Source organism: Microtus ochrogaster, chromosome 7, assembly GCF_000317375.1.
Source record: "Microtus ochrogaster isolate Prairie Vole_2 chromosome 7, MicOch1.0, whole genome shotgun sequence".
NCBI classification, from domain to species: Eukaryota; Metazoa; Chordata; class Mammalia; order Rodentia; family Cricetidae; genus Microtus; species Microtus ochrogaster.
In genome coordinates, this window is record NC_022014.1 from 51,666,507 (window position 1) to 51,685,143 (window position 18,637).

The window sequence follows — 18,637 nt, forward strand, 5'->3', positions numbered from 1 at the left end:
CTCTTGTAGACCAGGCTGGTCTCAAACTCACAGAGATCCGCCTGCCTCTGCCTCCCAAGTGCTGGGATTAAAGGCGTGCGCCACCACCGCCCAGCTTACATCAGACAACTTTTGTCTCCAGTATTGAACTCAGGTCATCAGGCCTCGAGGTAAGCATCTTTACCTGCTGAACCATTTTGCCAGCTCTTTTTAAGATGGGATTTGGGCTGGGCTGTGGTGGCATATGCCTTTAATCCCAGCACTTGGGAGGCAGAGGCAGGTGGATCTCTGTAAATTCGAGGCCAGCCTGGTCTATAGAAGACAGGCTCCAAAGCTACACAGAGAAACTCCACCTCGAAAAATCAAAAAACAAACACACCAGGATGGTATTTGGGGGAGGGGCTGGAGAGATGACTTAATTAACTACTTACTGTGTAAGATTTATAATTTGACTTTAATACCCAACATCTATTTAAAACAAGCAAGCTGGGTTCTGTAATCCTAGCACTAGGGAGTTAGAGGCAGGAGGATCCATGTGAATTGGTAAGGGACCGTGTTGGAAAAGAATAAAGTAGAGGCTGAGTGATGGCATGGATCTTTGGTCCTAGCACTTCCAGACAGGGCTACATAGTGAGAGACCCTGTCTTGGGGATAAAAATGGAGAACAATTTTAATTGAGGAAGATACCCAGTGGGGAACTTTGACCTCCATGTGTATAAAGTGGGATTTATTTGAGATGATCTCATCTAGTTCTTGTTGGCTTGACATTTGCCTGTAGACCAAGCTGGCCTCAGACTCAGAGAGATCTACCTGCCTCTGCCTCTCTTGTTTCTAAGATTACTATGTAATGTGATATGCAGGGTCTTTCCTGTCCAGCCCCAGGATTCTGTCACCATAATGGTTTCAAATCTCCCATCTTGCACGTGCCAGGTGTAACATTGGAATCCTACAGATTTTGTAGGTTGGTATAATTGTGCTTTAAAAGTATAGTTGATTTTTCTTTGCGTACCTACGCCTTTCTCAACCTTCAGGCTCAGGTTAGGCACTTTTCTAGCTTCCCTTAGTGCCTTGGACTTACTAGTAACTTACTACTATAGCCACATTGGTGGTAGAGATTTGTGCCTTTTACAGCAGCCTGTGGGGCAGAGACGTGAATTACCTGTCTTCAGTACCCAGCTTACAGTGCAGTCATAAATAGACTGGACAGTCACCAGGGAGAGGACGGTGTTCACCACATTTGAATTATGTGCATGTGTCTGTAGGTATGTGCACATGAGTCCAGAGGAGTCAGAGTCTCCTGGAGCTGGAGCACAGGTACTAACTTGGGTGCTAGGAATTGAACTTGGGTCCTCTTAAAGAGCAATATGTGTTCTTAACCACTGAGCCATCTCTAACTCAGTCACACATTTTTGTAGCACCACTTCTTTGGTGCTTGTAAGAATTCTGTTATTGGTGTTAATTGCATTTGTGTGTGTGTATATGCACACAGGCTCCAGGAGGCGTTGAGAATTGCCGTCATTCTCTACCTTATTCCTTTGAGAGGGTGTCTCTCATTGAGCCTGGAGCACACACCTTGGCTAGGCTCAGTGATCCACCTGTCTCTGCCTTGCATGTGTTCGGGTTACAGGCATGCATAGGAGGACCATGCTTGCCTTTAAGTGGGTGTTGAGATAGTAACACTGGGCCTGTGCTTTGCAGAGCAAACACTCTCTCCAGCTCAGGTCTTTGTTCACATGTATATTCAAAGTTAATTTGTGGGTATAGTCATCTGAAGTTCAAGGCAGCTTGGTTCCAGGACCTGTTTCTCAGCAACGGTCAAGTTTCTTTTATAAAATAGTACTGTAGTACTACCACTTGGGAGGCAGAGATAGGTGGTGAGTTTGAGGCCAGCCTGGTCTACATAGTGAGTTCCAGGACAGCCAGAGCTACACAGAGGAACTCTGTCTCAAAAAAAAGGGGGGGGGGTACTGAAAAACGTGTAACTGATGCACTTGAAGTCATCTAACCTAACTTGAGGCAAACACTTAATGTGTAGTTATAAGGAAAAAAATTCACATTTGGTACAGGTGGTAAAAGGTTTTTTTTTTTTTTTTGAGACAAGGTTTCTGTATAGCCCTGTAGACCAGGCTGGCCTTGAACTCACAGAGATCTGTGCTGGGAGTAAAGGTGTTTGTTGAATGTTTAGATGTGTGGTTGGTTGTACAACCTAAGGACATGGGTTGGCAACATGGTAGCTAAGGAGATACAAGCCCCTCATAGTTGATTACACTGGAAACACTTAGCTTTTAGCCCCTGCCATGGGTTCCACTTGAACTTAAAAGCTGGCATTGATTTTTAAGGTGAATCTGCAGCTTTAAGAAGCTTACTGCTCAACCCACACCTGAGACAGCTGATGGTTAACCTCGATCAGGGCGACAACAAAGCAAAACTGATGAAAGCCTGCATGCAGGAGCCCTTGTTTGTGGAGTTCGCAGACTGCTGTTTAAAAATCGTGGAGCCACCCCAGAAGAACAGGGATTCTTAAACCTGGGTGTGCTCTTCGCTCAAGCTGCCCACTGCTCCTCTTAGGAGGTTGCTTCCAAGGCTGAAGGACATGTAGGTCTTCATCAGACAAGTTGGAGATACTGAAGGTGCAGGTCCTTTATGAAGAGGAAACTTGCAGCTGGATGGATGGCTCAGCTCTTCCAGAGGACCAGTCGTCTTCAGCTTGACTGCCAACAGTTGTAATTACAGTTCCGGGGCTCTGACACCCTTTCCTGGCCTCTGAAGGTACTGTAAGCATCATACACAGCCGTACATGCAGGCAAAACTCAAACGTACATTTTTTTTTTTAAAAAAAGGGAAAAGGCTATTTATATTTACATGGTGGTTTTAAATTTATTTCTGGTACAGTTCAGAGTTACACCATAAATACCAGGTTTATCCAGGTTTAGTTTTTTTTGTTTTTTTTTTTGGTTTTTCGAGACAGGGTTTCTCTGTGGTTTTGGAGCCTGTCCTGGAACTAGCTCTTGTAGACCAGGCTGGCCTCGAACTCAAGAGATCCGCCTGCCTCTGCCTCCCGAGTGCTGGGATTAAAGGCGTGCGCCACCACTGCCCGGCTCCAGGTTTAGTTTTTGAATTAAAAACTGATTGATAGTGTTACTGAATAAATTTAAGATGTGGTTCTGTGCACATTGCATTGCTCATTGTTCTTGGTGTCATTAAATAAATCAGTTTATTAAATAGCATTGTTCCTTAATGAACTCATATATAAGTTTTCCCCAGCCAAAATTTTAGAGCCAATTTTAGGGTGATTTGGCCATTTTAAAGTGCTTGTAGATGGCCCAGTATTTATCCTGCTGTAGTGACATTCTGGACGGACAGTCACATCTGCCGAACCTGAGCCTGAAGCGGGACAGTGGACAGTAAGCTGGGATGTTGTGGTCCTAATCTTGGCTTGGTAACTAGCACTCCCAGATCCTGCCAGTGCTGAGGCCATAGTCTTAGCTGGCTGGTACTCTGACCACGAAGCCCTGGCTCACAGACAGAAGCTGTTGCTTGCACACGCAGTTGGAGTCGCTGTGGGAATAGCTTGGCAGTTGTGTGTTGATCAGATGTCTTTGGCAAGGCAGCTGGCAGGAAACGGCCTTCTGGAAACAAAGGCACTAAAGATCACGTAGGCAGGTGGGGTAGAAGAGTCACACTTGGACTGGCCTGTGTCTTTCTAGCAGAATCTGATTAAAGCCAGTAACACTGGAGGCTGGAGGTTCAGGGCAGATGTCAGCATACTGAAGTGGAGACTTCCTGCAGTGAAACTTTATCGAGCCCTGGGGAGAAAGAGAACCAATCTTTGAGTGTCAGGGCCCAACAACACCTCAAAGAGAGAAATCCATTCAGGGTGACAGACTCCTAGTATTTCCTATTACTCTAAGGGGACTGGCTGTCATCCCACCTACTGACAGCTGGAAGATGAGAATACTTGTTTACCCCTTGTCAGTTTCAGGGAGACTTTGTACAGATTATATGGCATCTTGTTGACTTCATTTCTTTCCTCTGGTCCCTTGTACCAGGCGGGGTATTAACCCGGTTTTACAGAGGAGAAAATGGAGGTTCCGAGATGACGTGCCATTACCAGGGTTATCCAGAGAAGGGGCTGAGCTGGGACCAGGCTAGGAGGCCTGCTTTCAGGTCAAACAGGTGGCACAACACACAGGACCCGGCCGCACATTCACTATTTCCAGTTGAGAAAGTGACAGCCAGTAACCAAGTGGTAGAACGTCATCTGAGGAGACAGACTAAGGCCACACTCGTTTCTCAGAAGTGGAACTAATGTCCTAGAGCCAACTGTGCTACTCTTTAATCCCTTACTGCTACCCTGTAGGGAGTTTCCTGTGTCCATCTGGTAGAGGATACAGGGCTGAGGTACTTGCCTAACTGAGGATCTCACATTGCAGAGGAAGAGCCAAACACTCAGAGGTAAAATGCTTAGAAGCAGTTTTTGAAGGGCTCTGAACAATCTGGTTTTTGGTTGGAACAATGGCAGCAAGGAACACCTATAGATTTGGCTTATTCCATAGGGCTAGGGAGTTTTCTGTTATTCCCCCCCTCCCCCCACGACAGGCAGCTTTGTTCACTGCCTTCCCCAGTGAACAGCCTGGAGCTGTGGGAAGGATGGCCATGGCATCTCAGGAGAACATACCTGAGGCAGCGCTCTGATGGACGTAATGCCAGCCTGATCTTGTTGTGGTGTCTGGATGTTGTTGCTGGGGTTGCCCGTGGGAAGCCGGAGGCAGGCATGGGCCACCAGTTTCCTTTGAAAGCCGCGCACACCCACAGCTGAGTTGGCTAGCACCAGTCCCATGGGCCAGAGGTGGATTATTGCCTCTAGTAGTTTAGTGTGTGCTGGGGACAGCGAGGAGCTCAGGGAACTGGGAGCTTGAGGCATGGGTTTATCCTCCATACCATCCAGTTCTTTAGAAGCAAGATAGGCCATTCTGATCTTAAAGAGAAAACATTCCTTTATAATGTTAGGTTTGCCTAATCTTTCTAAAAGGACTTATTTTGCATCCATTTACTTGACACAGAAGTAGTATGCTATAGTGGACATGCTGAAGTCAGAGGACAGCTTATGAATTGGGGCTTGATCTTGGGTAGTCAAGATCTAGCCCTCTTTAAAATAGTTAAAATAGTTTAAAAAGATAAAATAGGTGGTGGGGGTGCACCCTTTTAATTAACCCAGCAATTGGGAAGCAGAGACAGGTGGATCTCTGAGTTCAAGGCTAGCCTGATCTATAGAGTGAGTTCCAAGACAGCTAGGAGAGAAACCTTGCCCTGAAAAACCAAATAAATCAATAAAAATTAAAAAAAAAAAAAAAAAACAACCTCTTTGTGTGTATGCATGTATGCTCATGTGGGCAGGAGCATGCCACGGTCACCTGTGGAGGTCAGAGAGAGCTTTTGAGAGTTTGTTCCTACCATGAGGGTCCCTGGGCCCAAACTCAGTTGGTCCACTTGCTGAGTCATCTTACTAGCTCTTTTCCAGCATTCTGACTGGAAAACAATCAGCTTGACAAGGTAAACTCGAGCTTTGGCTGTGATGCCCTGGACTAGACTGGCTTCATGGGGCAGAATGTCAAGAAACTGCAGTTTTATTGGCAGTTTGAGCCTAGGGTTGCTTATGCCACTCTGTACAGGAGCTATCTGTACCCTTCTCATACACGGGACACCAGGCTTAGAGGCTGGTGCCACACCCCAGCGGCAGAGACATCCCTCTGTCTTGGGCCTGTCTGAAGCCCACCCGTGGCCTTCAGCCACACTCACTCTCCACTTTCGCCAAGCGCGCTTGATGACCGTGGCAGCGCTGTGTAGCCTTCTGATGTGTTTCCGCGTTAACCAGGACCGGATAGCTAAAGAAACAGCAGAGACATAAAAACCATCATTAGAGCTGTTAGCCATGTGGCCAATATGGGTTGATGTGAAAATACGAAGTCTGTTTTTCCAGTGATGTCAATATATAAGGCAAAATGGGGCTTAAGAGTCGCTCCTGGAAAGATGGCTCAGTGGTTAAGAGCCCCCTGCTCTTGCAGGGTACCAGATTGGTTACCACCACCCATATGGTGATTCTCAACCTCTTTTTTTTTTTTAAATATTTATTTATTTATACAATGTTCTGTCTGTATGCCTGCAGGCCAGAAGAGGGCGCCAGACCTCATTACAGATGGTTGTGAGCCACCATGTGGTTGCTGGGAATTGAACTCAGGACCTTTGGAAGAGCAGCCAATGCTCTTAACCACTGAGCCATCTCTCCAGCCCCCTCTCAACCTCTTTTGACTCTAGTTCTGGCCTCCAAGGGCACCTGAACGCATATGGTACACACACTCTTGCGTTATACTGCCCACAAGCTTACAGATAGCTGTGGACAAACCAGTCTTACATTATACACTTACACACACACAGTCTTATGTTACACTGCCCATTACAGATGGCTGCACATTGAAGGGCCACCTGGGAGCTGTAAGGACCCAGGCTGCCACTGACCTCAGACTCAGTCCTCATCAGTTCCCAAGGAACAGGAGGGGTCTGGGTGGTCTGTGCTTGTGTGGAAATGTAGCTCCATGTTATAGCATGAGTGAAGCCCTGGGTTTGATTCATGGCACTACAGAAGGACAAATGATTTTCACTTTTCAAAATCAGCCTGTCAGGACTGTGTTAGTCAGACCCGTCATATGGAATCAGCCCCACCTACCTGCCTGAATGAGCACAGCAGCCCGCCTCTGTTTCTCCTGCTTTTGGAGACGATGTCGCCTCCAGCCACACTGGATGCAGCGGGCACACTGCTCCAGCATCTGGGCGCGTCCACACTCCAGAAGCTCTAGCTGAGAGAAGGAGTCCATTGAGGTGTTTGGCCTCTCCTCCCCTACCCTGACAACGGCCTACACTTGCTCCTCCCCACCCTGACAACGGCCTACACTTGCTCCTCCCCTACCCTGACAACGGCCTACACTTGCTGCTGGCACTCGTAATCTCATTCCCCAGTCAGTTTACCATGGAGTCAGTCATGAAAATCTTTGTCCTGCCACAGTACAGTGGGACTTGTGTGGTCTCAGCTGGGTCACTGGGAGGGGTCGCTGTCTGAATTAAAGCTGGCAGAGCATGGAGAATGTCCTGTAGTAGAGGCTGCAGTGTGGCCTCCTTGGCACATAGAGGCTGCTCTGGAGGTGGGAGAAAGGCTTCATCAGTGCCCGCTCATTCCCACAGGCTTCTGGAGTCTGAAGAGCTTGGCTCTCTAAGCCTCTTATTGCTGTTCTGAATCTAGTCATTTCTTCTTCCCCCTTTCATCCCTCACAGTCCTGGCTGTTTGGGACTGTTCTGAAGTCACCACTGCCCCATGTCTCCTTGGACAGGCTGCAAGGTCTATAAGCCTGGAGAGGGAATCCCAGACTGCTTGGCTACTCCCTTGGTCCCACCCCTTACCAGGTACAGTCAAGTGAAGAAAGGAAGACCATACCCAACTGTGGGAAAGCCCTCCCAAGCGTGCCTCCTGTTTGGGAAGATTTACCTGAGGGCTCTGACAGTTAGCAGCCTCTTTGGAGACAGAGGACACCAAAGCAGATGCAGGAGATGAGAGATGAGAGTCATCCAGAAAATGGACCAGGGCCCAGAGAGGCTTGTTGGTAAGAGAGACAGGAGAGCGAACCATGGAGAGAGAAGAAAGAAGGGGAGGGCGAAGGAGAGTGACACACTCCCAAGAGAAAACTACTGGTGGGGCCCAGAAGGGCTGAGAGGTTGGGGAGCAGCTGTGGCTAGGCTGAGATTTGTCCTAGTCCTTGTGTCTGTCCCTTTGCCTCTAACATTCCCACATTTTTAGTTATGTACAGCTACACTGCGACACAGGCTAGACTTTCACCCTAGTGCTTTGTACACTTCTCCCCCTTTGATGTCTCCTGGACCCTGGAGCTCAAGCTGGCTATGCAGGGCTGGTCCAGATTCCTCAGATTTCCCTTTTGCCTACTCTTCTCACTGGCAAGGCCAAGTTCACCGTCCATTTCTGTCTACCTCTGTATCTGTACAGAGCCATGCCTACCAACACTGACCAGTGTGCCCATAGCTGCACACAGCTCTGGCTTCTCCTTGGATGGCTCACAGCCTCACCCCCAAGACCTCCCATAAGGTCCCTAGAGTGAAGAGCATGAGGTGGATGGAGCACTGGCTCTCTCCTTTGAAGCAGCCACCTCATCTACCCAGGAATAAAGCTCACCCGGCACTCTAGCCTTCCCTGCCACACCTACGGCTTTGTCTCTCGCCTGGGAGCTTTTGTTCAGATGTCATGTGCAGTGGGTGTCGCCTAGCTAATCCGGTTATCGCCACCTCCTCTAAATGCTTTCCCCTCCACATCTCCCTGGCACCAGAGTAAGCTCTCTGCCTGCCTTTTCTTTCTTTCCTTCCTTCCTTCCTTTTTTTTTTTTTTTTTTTTGAGACAGAGTTTCTCTGTGTAACAGCCATAGTTGTCCTGGAACTCACTCTGTAGACCAGGCTGGCCTTGAACTCACAGAGACCCACCTGCCTCTGCCTCCTGAGTACTGGGATTAAAGATGTGCACCACCACTGACCTTTCTACACCATTGTCAGCTGGGGTTTGTTCCCCACATTGTGCAAACAACCATCAGTCTTTGGACCCTCATCTCTGAGAAGGTACAGCTCAGTCCTCAGTAACCTACGGTTGAACAAATGACAAAAAAAAAAAAAAAAATGGGCTCCACTCACCAGAGGGCCCTTTGGCAGAACACAAGCCCCAGAGACCAGAGGATGTGCGAAGTCGGAGCCGTCTCAGTAATTTATATCGTTCCACGAAGTTCTGGTGAGAGACCCTGGAAGCCAAAGAAGACAAAAAGAACAAGACTGTGAGCCAGGTGCCCAGCTGGGGCTCAAAGTCAGTGCTGCCTGACCATCCCAACTGAATGGAGGAGGGTGTGTCCTAGAGATGCCAAGGGCCACTCAGTGGGAAGCCTGCAGACAACATTTCCATCCTCAAGACCCATATGGTGGGAGGGCAGAACTGACTTACCAAGTCGTCCTCTGACTTCATGTGGTATGGCATATCTCCTTATGGTAGTGGGGTGCTCAAACCCAGTGAGGATGGACAACATGTACCTGCACAGCTTTTTTTTTTTTTTTTTTGGTTTTTCGAGACAGAGTTTCTCTGTGGTTTTGGAGCCTGTCCTGGAACTAGCTCTTGTAGACAGAGATCCGCTAAAGGCGTGCACCACCTGCACAGTTCTTAAGACTCTGAGGCTTGTCTCTGAACTTCTCAAATCAGACAAAGCCACAGGAGAATTCCTGATTCTCATTTCCCTTTTCCTTCACACTCCAACTCTGGCCTCCCCCAGACTAGCCCATTTTGGTAAACTGCCCTGATTCAACCATCTGCCCCAGAAAACAGTTGTTTCTACAGCCTGGACGCAGACTACTCCCTGGGCACTCACCTTGCAGACTGTCTAGTTCTCTTTACTGTGAGCTAGACATCCCAGTCGGACCTACTGCTTCCCAGCTAATCCTGCAACATCACTCATCTCCCTTCTGTCCTAACCCTGCATCCAACTTGAGTGAGTAGCACAAGAATTCTCTGAGAATACAAGATTCAGCTTCTTCCACCGCACTCAGGGCACACTGCTGAGGCTGTCATGGCCAGCTGTGCCTGGCTGTCGCTCTCTTCCATTCACTGTTGCTGCTTCTCTGTGGCCCAGGCCATTGGTGTCTCACTACCTGACAGCATTATGGTTGTTCTCTGTTCTAAGTCCTCCCAGTCTGGCCCTTCCCTTTCCTCTGGCTCTGCACTGATAACCAGACCACAGATTTTCCCTGCAACAACAAATTCTGTTTCTTTCCTAGCACTAGCTGTCCTTTACACTCGTGTGTGTTATCTGTGGAAGTATGTGTGTGCTTGCACATGTGGAGGCCTCAGTCTGACATTGGAAACTTTCTTCTATAGCTTTCTACCTTATTTTTTGAGTCTCTCATTGAACCCGGGGCTTACTGACTGGTTAAACTGGCTGGCCAGCAAGTCCACAGACTACTGTGTCTGCCTCCCAGTGTTGGGATTATAGGTGCTTGTTGCCATATCTCGCTTTTTTTAAAAAAAGATTTTTATGGAGCTGGAGAGATGGCTCAGAGGGTAAGAGCACTGGCTATTCTTCCAGAGGTCCCGAGTTCAATTCCAGCAACCACATGGTGGCTCACAGCCATCTATAATGAGACCTGGTGTTTTCCTTGCCAGCAGTACATTGTATGCTTAATAAATAAATATTTTAAAAAAAGATTTTTATTTATTTTTAATTTATGTGCATTGGTGTTTTGCCTGCATGTGTGTCTGTGAAGGTGCCAGATCCCCTGAAACTGGAGCTACAGACAGCTGTAAGCGGCCATGTGGGTGCTGGGCATTGAACCCAGGTCTTGTGGAAGAGTGTCAGTGCTCGAGCCATCTGTCTCTCCAGCCCCATCACACCCAGCTTAGCAGTGATGCTGGAGATCCAGACTTGGGTCCTCAGCAAGCACTTATTTGTGCTTATTGATTTTTTTTTTAAATTTAATTTCCCCCCCAAGGTTTCTCTGTGTAAGCTCTGGCTATCCCAGAACTCACTTTGTAGACCAGGCTGGCCTTGAACTCACAGAAATCTGCCTGCCTCTGCCTCTTGAGTGCTGGGATTAAAGGCACGTGCCACCATGCCCAGTTTTATTTGTAAATTTTTGAAAACTTTATGTGTATGAGTTTTGCCTACATGTATGTCTGTCCAGCATGTGTATGCCTGGTGCCTCTGGATGCCAAAGGAAGGCTTCAGATCCCCTGGAACTTGAATTATAGATGATTGTGAGCTGCCATGTGGGTGCTGGGAATTGAATCCCAGTCTTCTGAAGAGCAGCCAGTGCTCTTAACCTTGAACCATCTCTCAAACCCCAGACCCTTTCTTAAAAAAAAAAAAAAAAAAAGTTTTTTGTTTGTTTGCCCCCCCCCTTCCCCGAGACAGGGTTTCTCTGTAGTTTTGGAGCCTGTCCAGGAACTAGCTCTTGTAGCTCAGGCTGGCCTTAGATGTGTGTTGATCTTCCTGTTTCAGTATCTCAAGTGCTGGAGTGTGCTACCGTGTCTGGCCCATACTTAATTTTCTTGTTTCTACAGAATGTAGGCCCTCCAAGGGCAGAGAAATACACAATGAGTGACTGACTAGATGTTCAGGTGCCATCCCTTTCCCACAGACCTGCCATTCTCCTCATCCCTTCCTCCCTCTGTCTGGCCCAAGCTCTGAGCGCCACCAGGCCTTGGCCCTACAGCAACGTGGCTCACTTACCGGATCGGAAAGCCAGCAGCACTGATGTGGATGGTCTCCACAAGACCACAGGCCTCCAACTGGCTCAGCACCTGCAAGGGTGGGGAGACGGGGCAAGCACCTATAGGCCAGAAATACCATCTCTTTTGCGTATCTCTGGTCCTGACCTTCAATGATAGGCACAATTGGCTGACAGAGATGTCAGTCTCCATGGGACCAAAAGAAACCAAGAGGGCCTGATGATCTCCCTGCTGGAAGGGAGGACCTGAAAGGCCCTGTCTGATGCTGGCTCCTGATGTAGCTAAGGTCTGCAGTGGTCCTGGCTGTCTCTCACCTCTCCCAGGCTGATACCACTTCACAATATAGAACTGCTTTATTCTCTTCCGGCATCAGAGCTGCTCAAGCACGGAAGGTTAGACTGCGAAGATTCTTACTTGATTTGAACCCAGAACTTTACCACACAGCCAAGTTATCTTGGCTGTACGCCACATTTACCAGGTGACTGTTGGCCATTCTTCAGTGCTGTCCACACTCACACATCTCTGTACCCCTTAGAACCTGAAACCCTGAAGAGTGCTTTTGTGTAAACTAGAAATGAGATTAACAGTCCAGAGATAGCCATACTTCATGGACTGCACAGACACTGAACAAATCGTAAACAGCCATTGCCCCAAGCAGATTCAGTCTCTTGTCAGAGATAGGCTAGGTGAGCAGGGAGCAAGGTGTTCTAGAGTCCCCATGTGCCACGCTGGCTAGGTTTGGTGCACTGTACAGACATACAACCACACACGACTGCCCTGCCAGAGCACTGTCTGTGATCACATCTGGAGATGCTTTCCTTTGGTTTTCTAGGCCCTGCCAGATGGGGTTTGATACTAGGCAGCGGTAGCTGAGGGTTAGTTACCTCTTCCTGGAGGAAGGTCTGTGGCTGACTCTGGCTGTTGGGCTTGATACAGCGAATGTAGTGGGGTGTTGTGCTATGTAGGACCTGCAGGAGCTGTTCCAGCGAGGCCTGCGGACAGAAACCTGGGTGAGGCAGGATTGGGGCTGCGCAGACTCTGGTTAATGGGAATGTTTTGTCCTTTGTGGCCCTCTCTCTCAGTCTTGACATCAACACCCATGTATCCCCTGGGAACTGCTGGAAATCCCCGCTCCCTCTGAAACAGAGTTTCCTGTATAACCACCCTGGCTGTCCTAGAACTTGTACTCTCAAACTCACAGAGATCCGCCTGCTTCTGCCTCCCGAGTACTGGGTTTAAAGGTGTGTGCTATCCCACGTGACTTGGAAGTTCTTAAAGAACGTGTGCAAAGCAGTTTAATCACCCATCACTTGTCACCTTTATCCAGGGATGCTCTGACCAGTGGCTCTCACTGATCCTCTGGTATAGAGATGTCCCTCTCCTTTCCTCCTCACTTCACTCCTACAGGAGAATAGCTTCACATCACCCCTGCTGTTACACTATGTGCCAGAGGGACGTGACTCCGACAGTCTACTATGTCACAGGTCACCCTAATAACACACAATCTGTGCAGGTACTGTCAGTAGTGTCTGACGCTGTGGCTGTAGCACACTCCTCAGACAATAAACTCGAGTTTCCCAGGGTGCCCTCAAGGTGACGGCAAAGTAGGGGTTACATATAAACAGGAACAAATAAAAAAAGTGGCAGGGTGGGTGAACAAGATGTGGAAGGGCAGTGGTCAAGAGGTCCCAGGAGTGGGAGCAACCCATGCAAGTTTCACACAAAGGAAGCAGAGAAACCAGGGGAAGTGGTATTCTGGCCCGGCCAAGCACAGGGTTTGAACAGGACAGTCACAGCTCCATATAAAGTGTACTCTTCTCTGACTACCCCATGAGCAGAGGGTGAGAGCCCCTATCCCTGTCACATTCTTATATCCCATGCTGTCTCTTGCCTGTTTCCTATGGGCCCTTTACACTGAAGCATAAACTTGAAGAGACCTGTGTCATTTCTGCGTGGCACATTACTGCTCCCTAGCAGACAGCCCCGATCCTGAGGGGTGCTCAACAGACAGTTATGAGAGTGAACACAGCACTTCATGTCATCACCACCAGACCTACCTTGAACTTGGATACCACAGTCAGTGCAGGAGCCCTGCTCTGGCCAGACAGCTCCTCCTGAGTCTTCTCTTCAGGGTTAGTAGGAAATAGCATCATGAGCAGAGGGTCTTGGGATTGCTGCAGGAGCCCAGTCAGCTCAGGGGGAACAGGGTCCTATTGGGAAAGAACAAAGGTGGCAGGTGGGTGAGCTGCTTCCTAGTGCTAGCTGCTGCTCTGGCACCTCTACCAGAGCTCGGGACTTCATAGAAGGGCAGGCTGGAGTCCCACGTAGAGTGCGTCTGCTGGCCAAGAAGAGACATAGGCCGCTTCCAGGCAGGACTAGCCAGCATCTTAGTTAGGGCTCAAGAAGGTGAGCCTAGATTTTTTTAGGAGACCCAGGAGGAAGAGGATGCCAGTTAGGAACTACTTTGTGCAGGGATTCAGCGCCCACCTTGTTCTTCTCCACCAGGCCTTCTGTGTGGTACCGCACGGGTCCTGCGAAATGCACAACCACAAAGCTGGGCTCCCGACTGAGCTTATTAGGGCCCAGGCAGGGCTTGCCTGCCAGAGCACTCTCGATGCGTGTCTGGAGTTGGGCTGCACTGCTCGGCCGATTAAGGCGGCATTCCTGTAGGGTGGGAGCGGGTGGTCATCATCAAGGTCTTACCACATCTTCACCTTCCTCAGTGTCTGCCCCCCACTGCAGTAGAGTTGTAACACAGGCACTATGTCAACTCCAGCATGTGTGTGCGTGTGTGTGCGAGCACACTTATTTGCAGATGCGGGAGAGAGACAGACAAAAGAGCACATAAAACAGTCACCAAGGCCCCAAAAAGTGCTGCTTGGCTCACTGGCTGAACCTCCCTACCTCATTTATGAGGGAACAGATGCTGATGGGGCTCCCCTCGAGGAGATCCAAACAGGTCTGGTTGTCCTGGTAGTTGACAAATGACCACTCCAGGCCCTCAAGTGCATATTCCTCCTGGGCAGGGGTGCAGTGGGAGAAAGTTCCACAACAGCATTAAGGAAGGAACAAAAATATATTAAAACACTCTCTTACATCGTTATTACTTATCAATTAATAAGACAGGAAGAAAGATGTGTAGTCATGACTGGGCTGGGGGCCAGGAAGAGGCAGAGGATCCAGAAGGATGACCTGCCTTGCTCCACACCTCACCTGCTGGGCCTTGAGGTAGTGAGCCACAAAGTGCTGCTGTAGCTTCTCATTGGCATAGTTGATGCACAGCTGTTCCAGACTGTTGTCAGGGAATGACTCAAACCCATACACATCTAGCAGACCTTTGGAGACAGGAGAGAACCATGGGGCTACCACGGCGGGGAAAGAGGACAACTATAGGACCCCAAATGGCTGGACCCTTGCTGAGGCCTCATACTTAGAAGCTTTGGGATAAGGCTGAGTGATCGCTGTCTCCTGTTCCCACCACCCACCCAGGTAGGACCCAGGACCTCTTCCCCTGCCCCATACTAAGTCAGAGCAGGCAGAAAGCCAAAAATCTGAATGAAGGGCAGCCCAGGCGCCAGCATCCTTTAGAGTCTGTATCATCTGGCCCCAATAGGCTCCTCCTTGAGGATATCAGGTCCCATTTTTTTGTGTGAAATGATCTCTGAAACAACCGAGTTCAGAGGACCTCGATTTCACCAGCCTAGCTGATGTGTCTCTTTAAGCAAATTGTGTCAGCACCCCTAGGTTTTACTTCCTTCCCCTATTCGACTCACCTAACCCAAGAGTACAACACTGATCTCAACTGTGTCTCCCACTCTAGCTCTGACTACTCTTCTGGGGTTGGAGCTAAGTCTCTAGGATAAAAGGACCATTAGGGACAATGCATAAACTAGTCTGTCTGGAGAGCCATGGACATGTCATTTGTGGGCAATCAAATGTAGAAATATCACCAAACTCCTGGATGGATGGATGAGGACACTGGCTGAGAGGAGAAAGGAGCTGCCTAGAGGCACACAGGTGACCCAAAGACCCTCCCTCCACCCAGGGTCCAGCTGCTTTTCAGGAGGGCCCGTGGCAGGGTGAGCCTTGCTACCTATGAAGGCAGTCCACGAGTTGGAGTCTGCGCAGATGCTGCTGTTGATCACTGAAACCAGCCAGTCGAACAGCCTGTGGATGGGAAAGAGCGGGACTGGTGAAACTGCTCTCCCAGGAAGGGTGCTACAAGCTAGAAGGCCCTCTGTTCTGAACCTACTGGGCCAAAGGCTAAATCCTCTTGTTTCTGGCTTATGCAGTCTTGACCTACTGCAGAGGCAGGCTCTAGACATATACATTTCCAGGTATGCAAAAGCCTGAGCTGTACTCATAGCATGACAGCACAGGATAGCACAGGCTCCTGGGTCTGCATTAGTCATGAAGCCCATCACAGCTGATGCTGTGACTAGAAGAGGCTACTGGCAGGTCCCAGTCAGGTTAGCAAGGAGCTGACAGCATTAAATTCCCCTGAAAAACGCTTAAGGAGCTGCCACATCCTACTCAGTCTCAAACAAGTGGTCCCAAGTCACAAGAATAGTGGCATTCTCTACTCTGGAACTGTCACTAGCCCACATGAAACTTCTGGGAGCTGGAGAGATGGTTCAGAGGTTAACAGCACTGGCTGCTCTTCCAGAAGACCCAGGTTCAATTCCTAGCACCCACATGACAGTTCACAACTGTCTGTATCTCAAACTCCAGGGGATCTGACACCTTCACATAGACATAAACACAGGCAAAAAAAAACCCAATCCACATAAAACAAAAATAAATAAGCTCATTTAAAAAAAAAAGAAAATAAAATTTCAATACAAGCTGGCAACAAGCATTACACGATTCAGGGACTTCTTTCCTACACATTGCCTTCTCCTACATCAGTAGCAAACAGAGCCTATATACAGACTCTGGAATGGAACCAGCAACCCCTGCTAAATATCTTTATTTAGTAAGTAGTAACACAAACTTTTAATCACAGCACTGATAGTGAGTTCCAGGTCAGTCAGAGCTACATAGTGAGACCCTGTCTCAAAATAACCCTCCAAAAACAAAAGTCCCCCAACTTTCGACCTAAAACCCGCTTTGAGGCAGCACTACCTGTCTCTAGTTGCCATGGGCTTAGGAAGACTTCAGATTCTTGGCTCTGAACAGGGTTGCCCAAGATCTCACATGCGCACACATAAAGTGGTCATGGATAATCTCGGTACTCTGACCCGACAGCCTTTACAAGGCACTCTGAAGGTTCTCAGAACTCAAGATGAGGTAATCCTTGACCATATGGTCCAGAGGATGGAGATGCCTATGTCATCTCCACTTTCCCTGCTGTGCTGCTCCTGCCTGCTGCGTCCTTTGTTGGCCCTGACTCTGAGCTGAGCTCTGGCTCTGCTGCTGTCTCTCCAACTCCCCAGGTGAATAACCTTAGGAACCAGGGTGCAGGAGACAGAGGAGCCTATCCACCACTCAACAGTCTGAAACTGTGCTGAAAAGGAGGAGATCACCTTTGGGGGGCTTGCTTTGCCGAGGGGAGCTGAGCAGGCTTTCCTCACCTAGGCTAAGGTCAAAGCAGGCTCTTGTACTTGAACGATGAGCTGAATCTAGGTCAGGAATGTGGCAACTTCACCATTCAAAACAAGCACAGAGGCCAAAGGCAGTGTTTAGGGCAAACCTGGGAACTATGCCCTGCCATCTCCTGGAGGCCCAGCGACTTGTCTGCTTTATTCAGAACCCTCCATCTTGGGCCTCCACCCATTGCCTGACAGTGTTTAGTTCAACCTCAGACAGTCTAAGAACCCATGGGAAGTAAAGGCCCAGGGTAAACTGCTCACCGTGCATAGATCAGTTTGGCCAGACAGTCTCTGCGGGTGTCACACTCAGCTCGGGAGCACGGCTTCCGGAACACTTGCTGCTGCTTGCCTGCCTTGATGGTTCGAATCTGCACAGTCTCCAGCAGCATGTTCTCTGAGAGCTGCAGCAGTGAGGCTGATGTCCTGGCAGAGGCTGGGAGGAGAGTCCTCCTTAAGCAAACACCCTCCACTGGAACTGAGTGGATGGAGGAAGCCTAGGTTCTAAGAGGCTTGCCACAGGCCTCCTTACATGGCAGAGACAGGACCTGAAGCCACAGTATTACAACTGGACAAATAATTTCTAAAGCACCTGACCGATTTTCTCATTGTGAGACGGAGAAAACAGTGCTGGCTTCACCAAAGGCTGAGGAGTAATTATCCATGGCAGGCCCGTCAGCAGCTGGCTAATCAAGGGTGCCAGACTGAAAGTTCAGCTTTCAATTTCCCACCGCACCTCAGTAACGGTAGTCACTCTCCTGTCAGGTGCATCCCACCATACCATCCGTGTCTCTCACCTTGGGAACCATCCATCAGTTGGCAGGGCTGGGCTTCATCATCTGAGTCAGCAAAATGGACATTGCCAAGGTGCAGCAGTCCAGCAAGGACCTGAAGGCAGAAGGGGTGGTCAGGAAGCAGGGGCATGAAAAAGCTGATGTCGCAACAACAGAGGAGGAGGGGAGCTCCTGATGACTGTCCCACTGTCTACCTCTGTCAGACAAGATTTCATGTTAGAGCATCCCAAGACAATCTCTTCCACATCCTATGAGGTACATGTCACGAAGATGCCCGTAACAGAGATGGGAGAGGTTAATGTTGAGCCTAGGCCAAGATTAGAGTCTAGGCAGTGAGACTTCAGACGCCTCCCAGAGCAGCCAGTAGGCCCTGCCTCCATCCATCCTCTGTCCCACTTCCTCTCTCTTCATGAATAGTTCATGTGGGGGTACTGTTCCCTTAATTATGGGCCAGTGTCATTTCTGCCTAATGGGGCTTGGTCATGGCTTCCTGGGACCCTTTCTCAGCATTACTGGGCTGTGATAGTAGGTGCTACCCTTCTGCCTTTGCTTTCAATGGTTTACAGAAGTAATTTCCAGAAGTTATGATGGCAAGGAGAACACTTGGTAATAAGTTTGGAAACCCTTGGATCTCATATTGAGAGAGCAGAGCCTTTCCTGCCATTGTTGTCTGGCCCCAGACAGATTATTTCCATAGGCTATTAGTCTTCTGGCTCCAAACTACCCTGGGAGAGGGCAGCTGTGCCCACTGGGCAGCATGGCTATGGTATATGGTACAGGGTCATAACACTTTCAGTGGAATGGATGAGCCTTGCCCTGGGAAAACCACCTTCCTGACCGTGGTGTCTTTCCAGCCAAAAAAGAATGTAGTAACAGGGCTGGAGAGATGGCTCAGTGGTTAAGAGCATTGCCTGCTCTTCCAAAGGTCCTGAGTTCAATTCCCGGCAACCACATGGTGG

The 18,637-nt window shown here is 49.1% G+C and overlaps 2 protein-coding genes across 2 annotated transcripts in view; one reads left to right on the forward strand and one right to left on the reverse strand.

The window, feature by feature from the left end:
• Znhit3 (zinc finger HIT-type containing 3) overlaps window positions 1–3,122 on the forward strand; it is a 10,800-nt gene extending 7,678 nt beyond the window's left edge. Inside the window, exon 5 of the mRNA XM_005350323.1 lies at window positions 2,319–3,122. Coding sequence (XP_005350380.1) covers window positions 2,319–2,503 — 185 coding nt within the window. The 3' untranslated portion in view covers window positions 2,504–3,122. The remainder of the gene's footprint in view (window positions 1–2,318) is intronic.
• Window positions 2,842–18,637, reverse strand: part of Myo19 (myosin XIX) — a 32,509-nt gene continuing 16,713 nt past the window's right edge. Inside the window, exons 12-26 of the mRNA XM_005350326.3 lie at window positions 17,682–17,772; window positions 17,149–17,320; window positions 15,390–15,463; window positions 14,510–14,631; window positions 14,201–14,314; window positions 13,784–13,960; window positions 13,354–13,506; window positions 12,181–12,288; window positions 11,298–11,368; window positions 8,722–8,825; window positions 7,003–7,169; window positions 6,704–6,833; window positions 5,779–5,864; window positions 4,658–4,957; window positions 2,842–3,785 (exon numbers count right to left, since the gene is read on the reverse strand). Coding sequence (XP_005350383.1) covers window positions 3,657–3,785; window positions 4,658–4,957; window positions 5,779–5,864; window positions 6,704–6,833; window positions 7,003–7,169; window positions 8,722–8,825; window positions 11,298–11,368; window positions 12,181–12,288; window positions 13,354–13,506; window positions 13,784–13,960; window positions 14,201–14,314; window positions 14,510–14,631; window positions 15,390–15,463; window positions 17,149–17,320; window positions 17,682–17,772 — 1,998 coding nt within the window. The 3' untranslated portion in view covers window positions 2,842–3,656. The remainder of the gene's footprint in view (window positions 3,786–4,657; window positions 4,958–5,778; window positions 5,865–6,703; window positions 6,834–7,002; window positions 7,170–8,721; window positions 8,826–11,297; window positions 11,369–12,180; window positions 12,289–13,353; window positions 13,507–13,783; window positions 13,961–14,200; window positions 14,315–14,509; window positions 14,632–15,389; window positions 15,464–17,148; window positions 17,321–17,681; window positions 17,773–18,637) is intronic.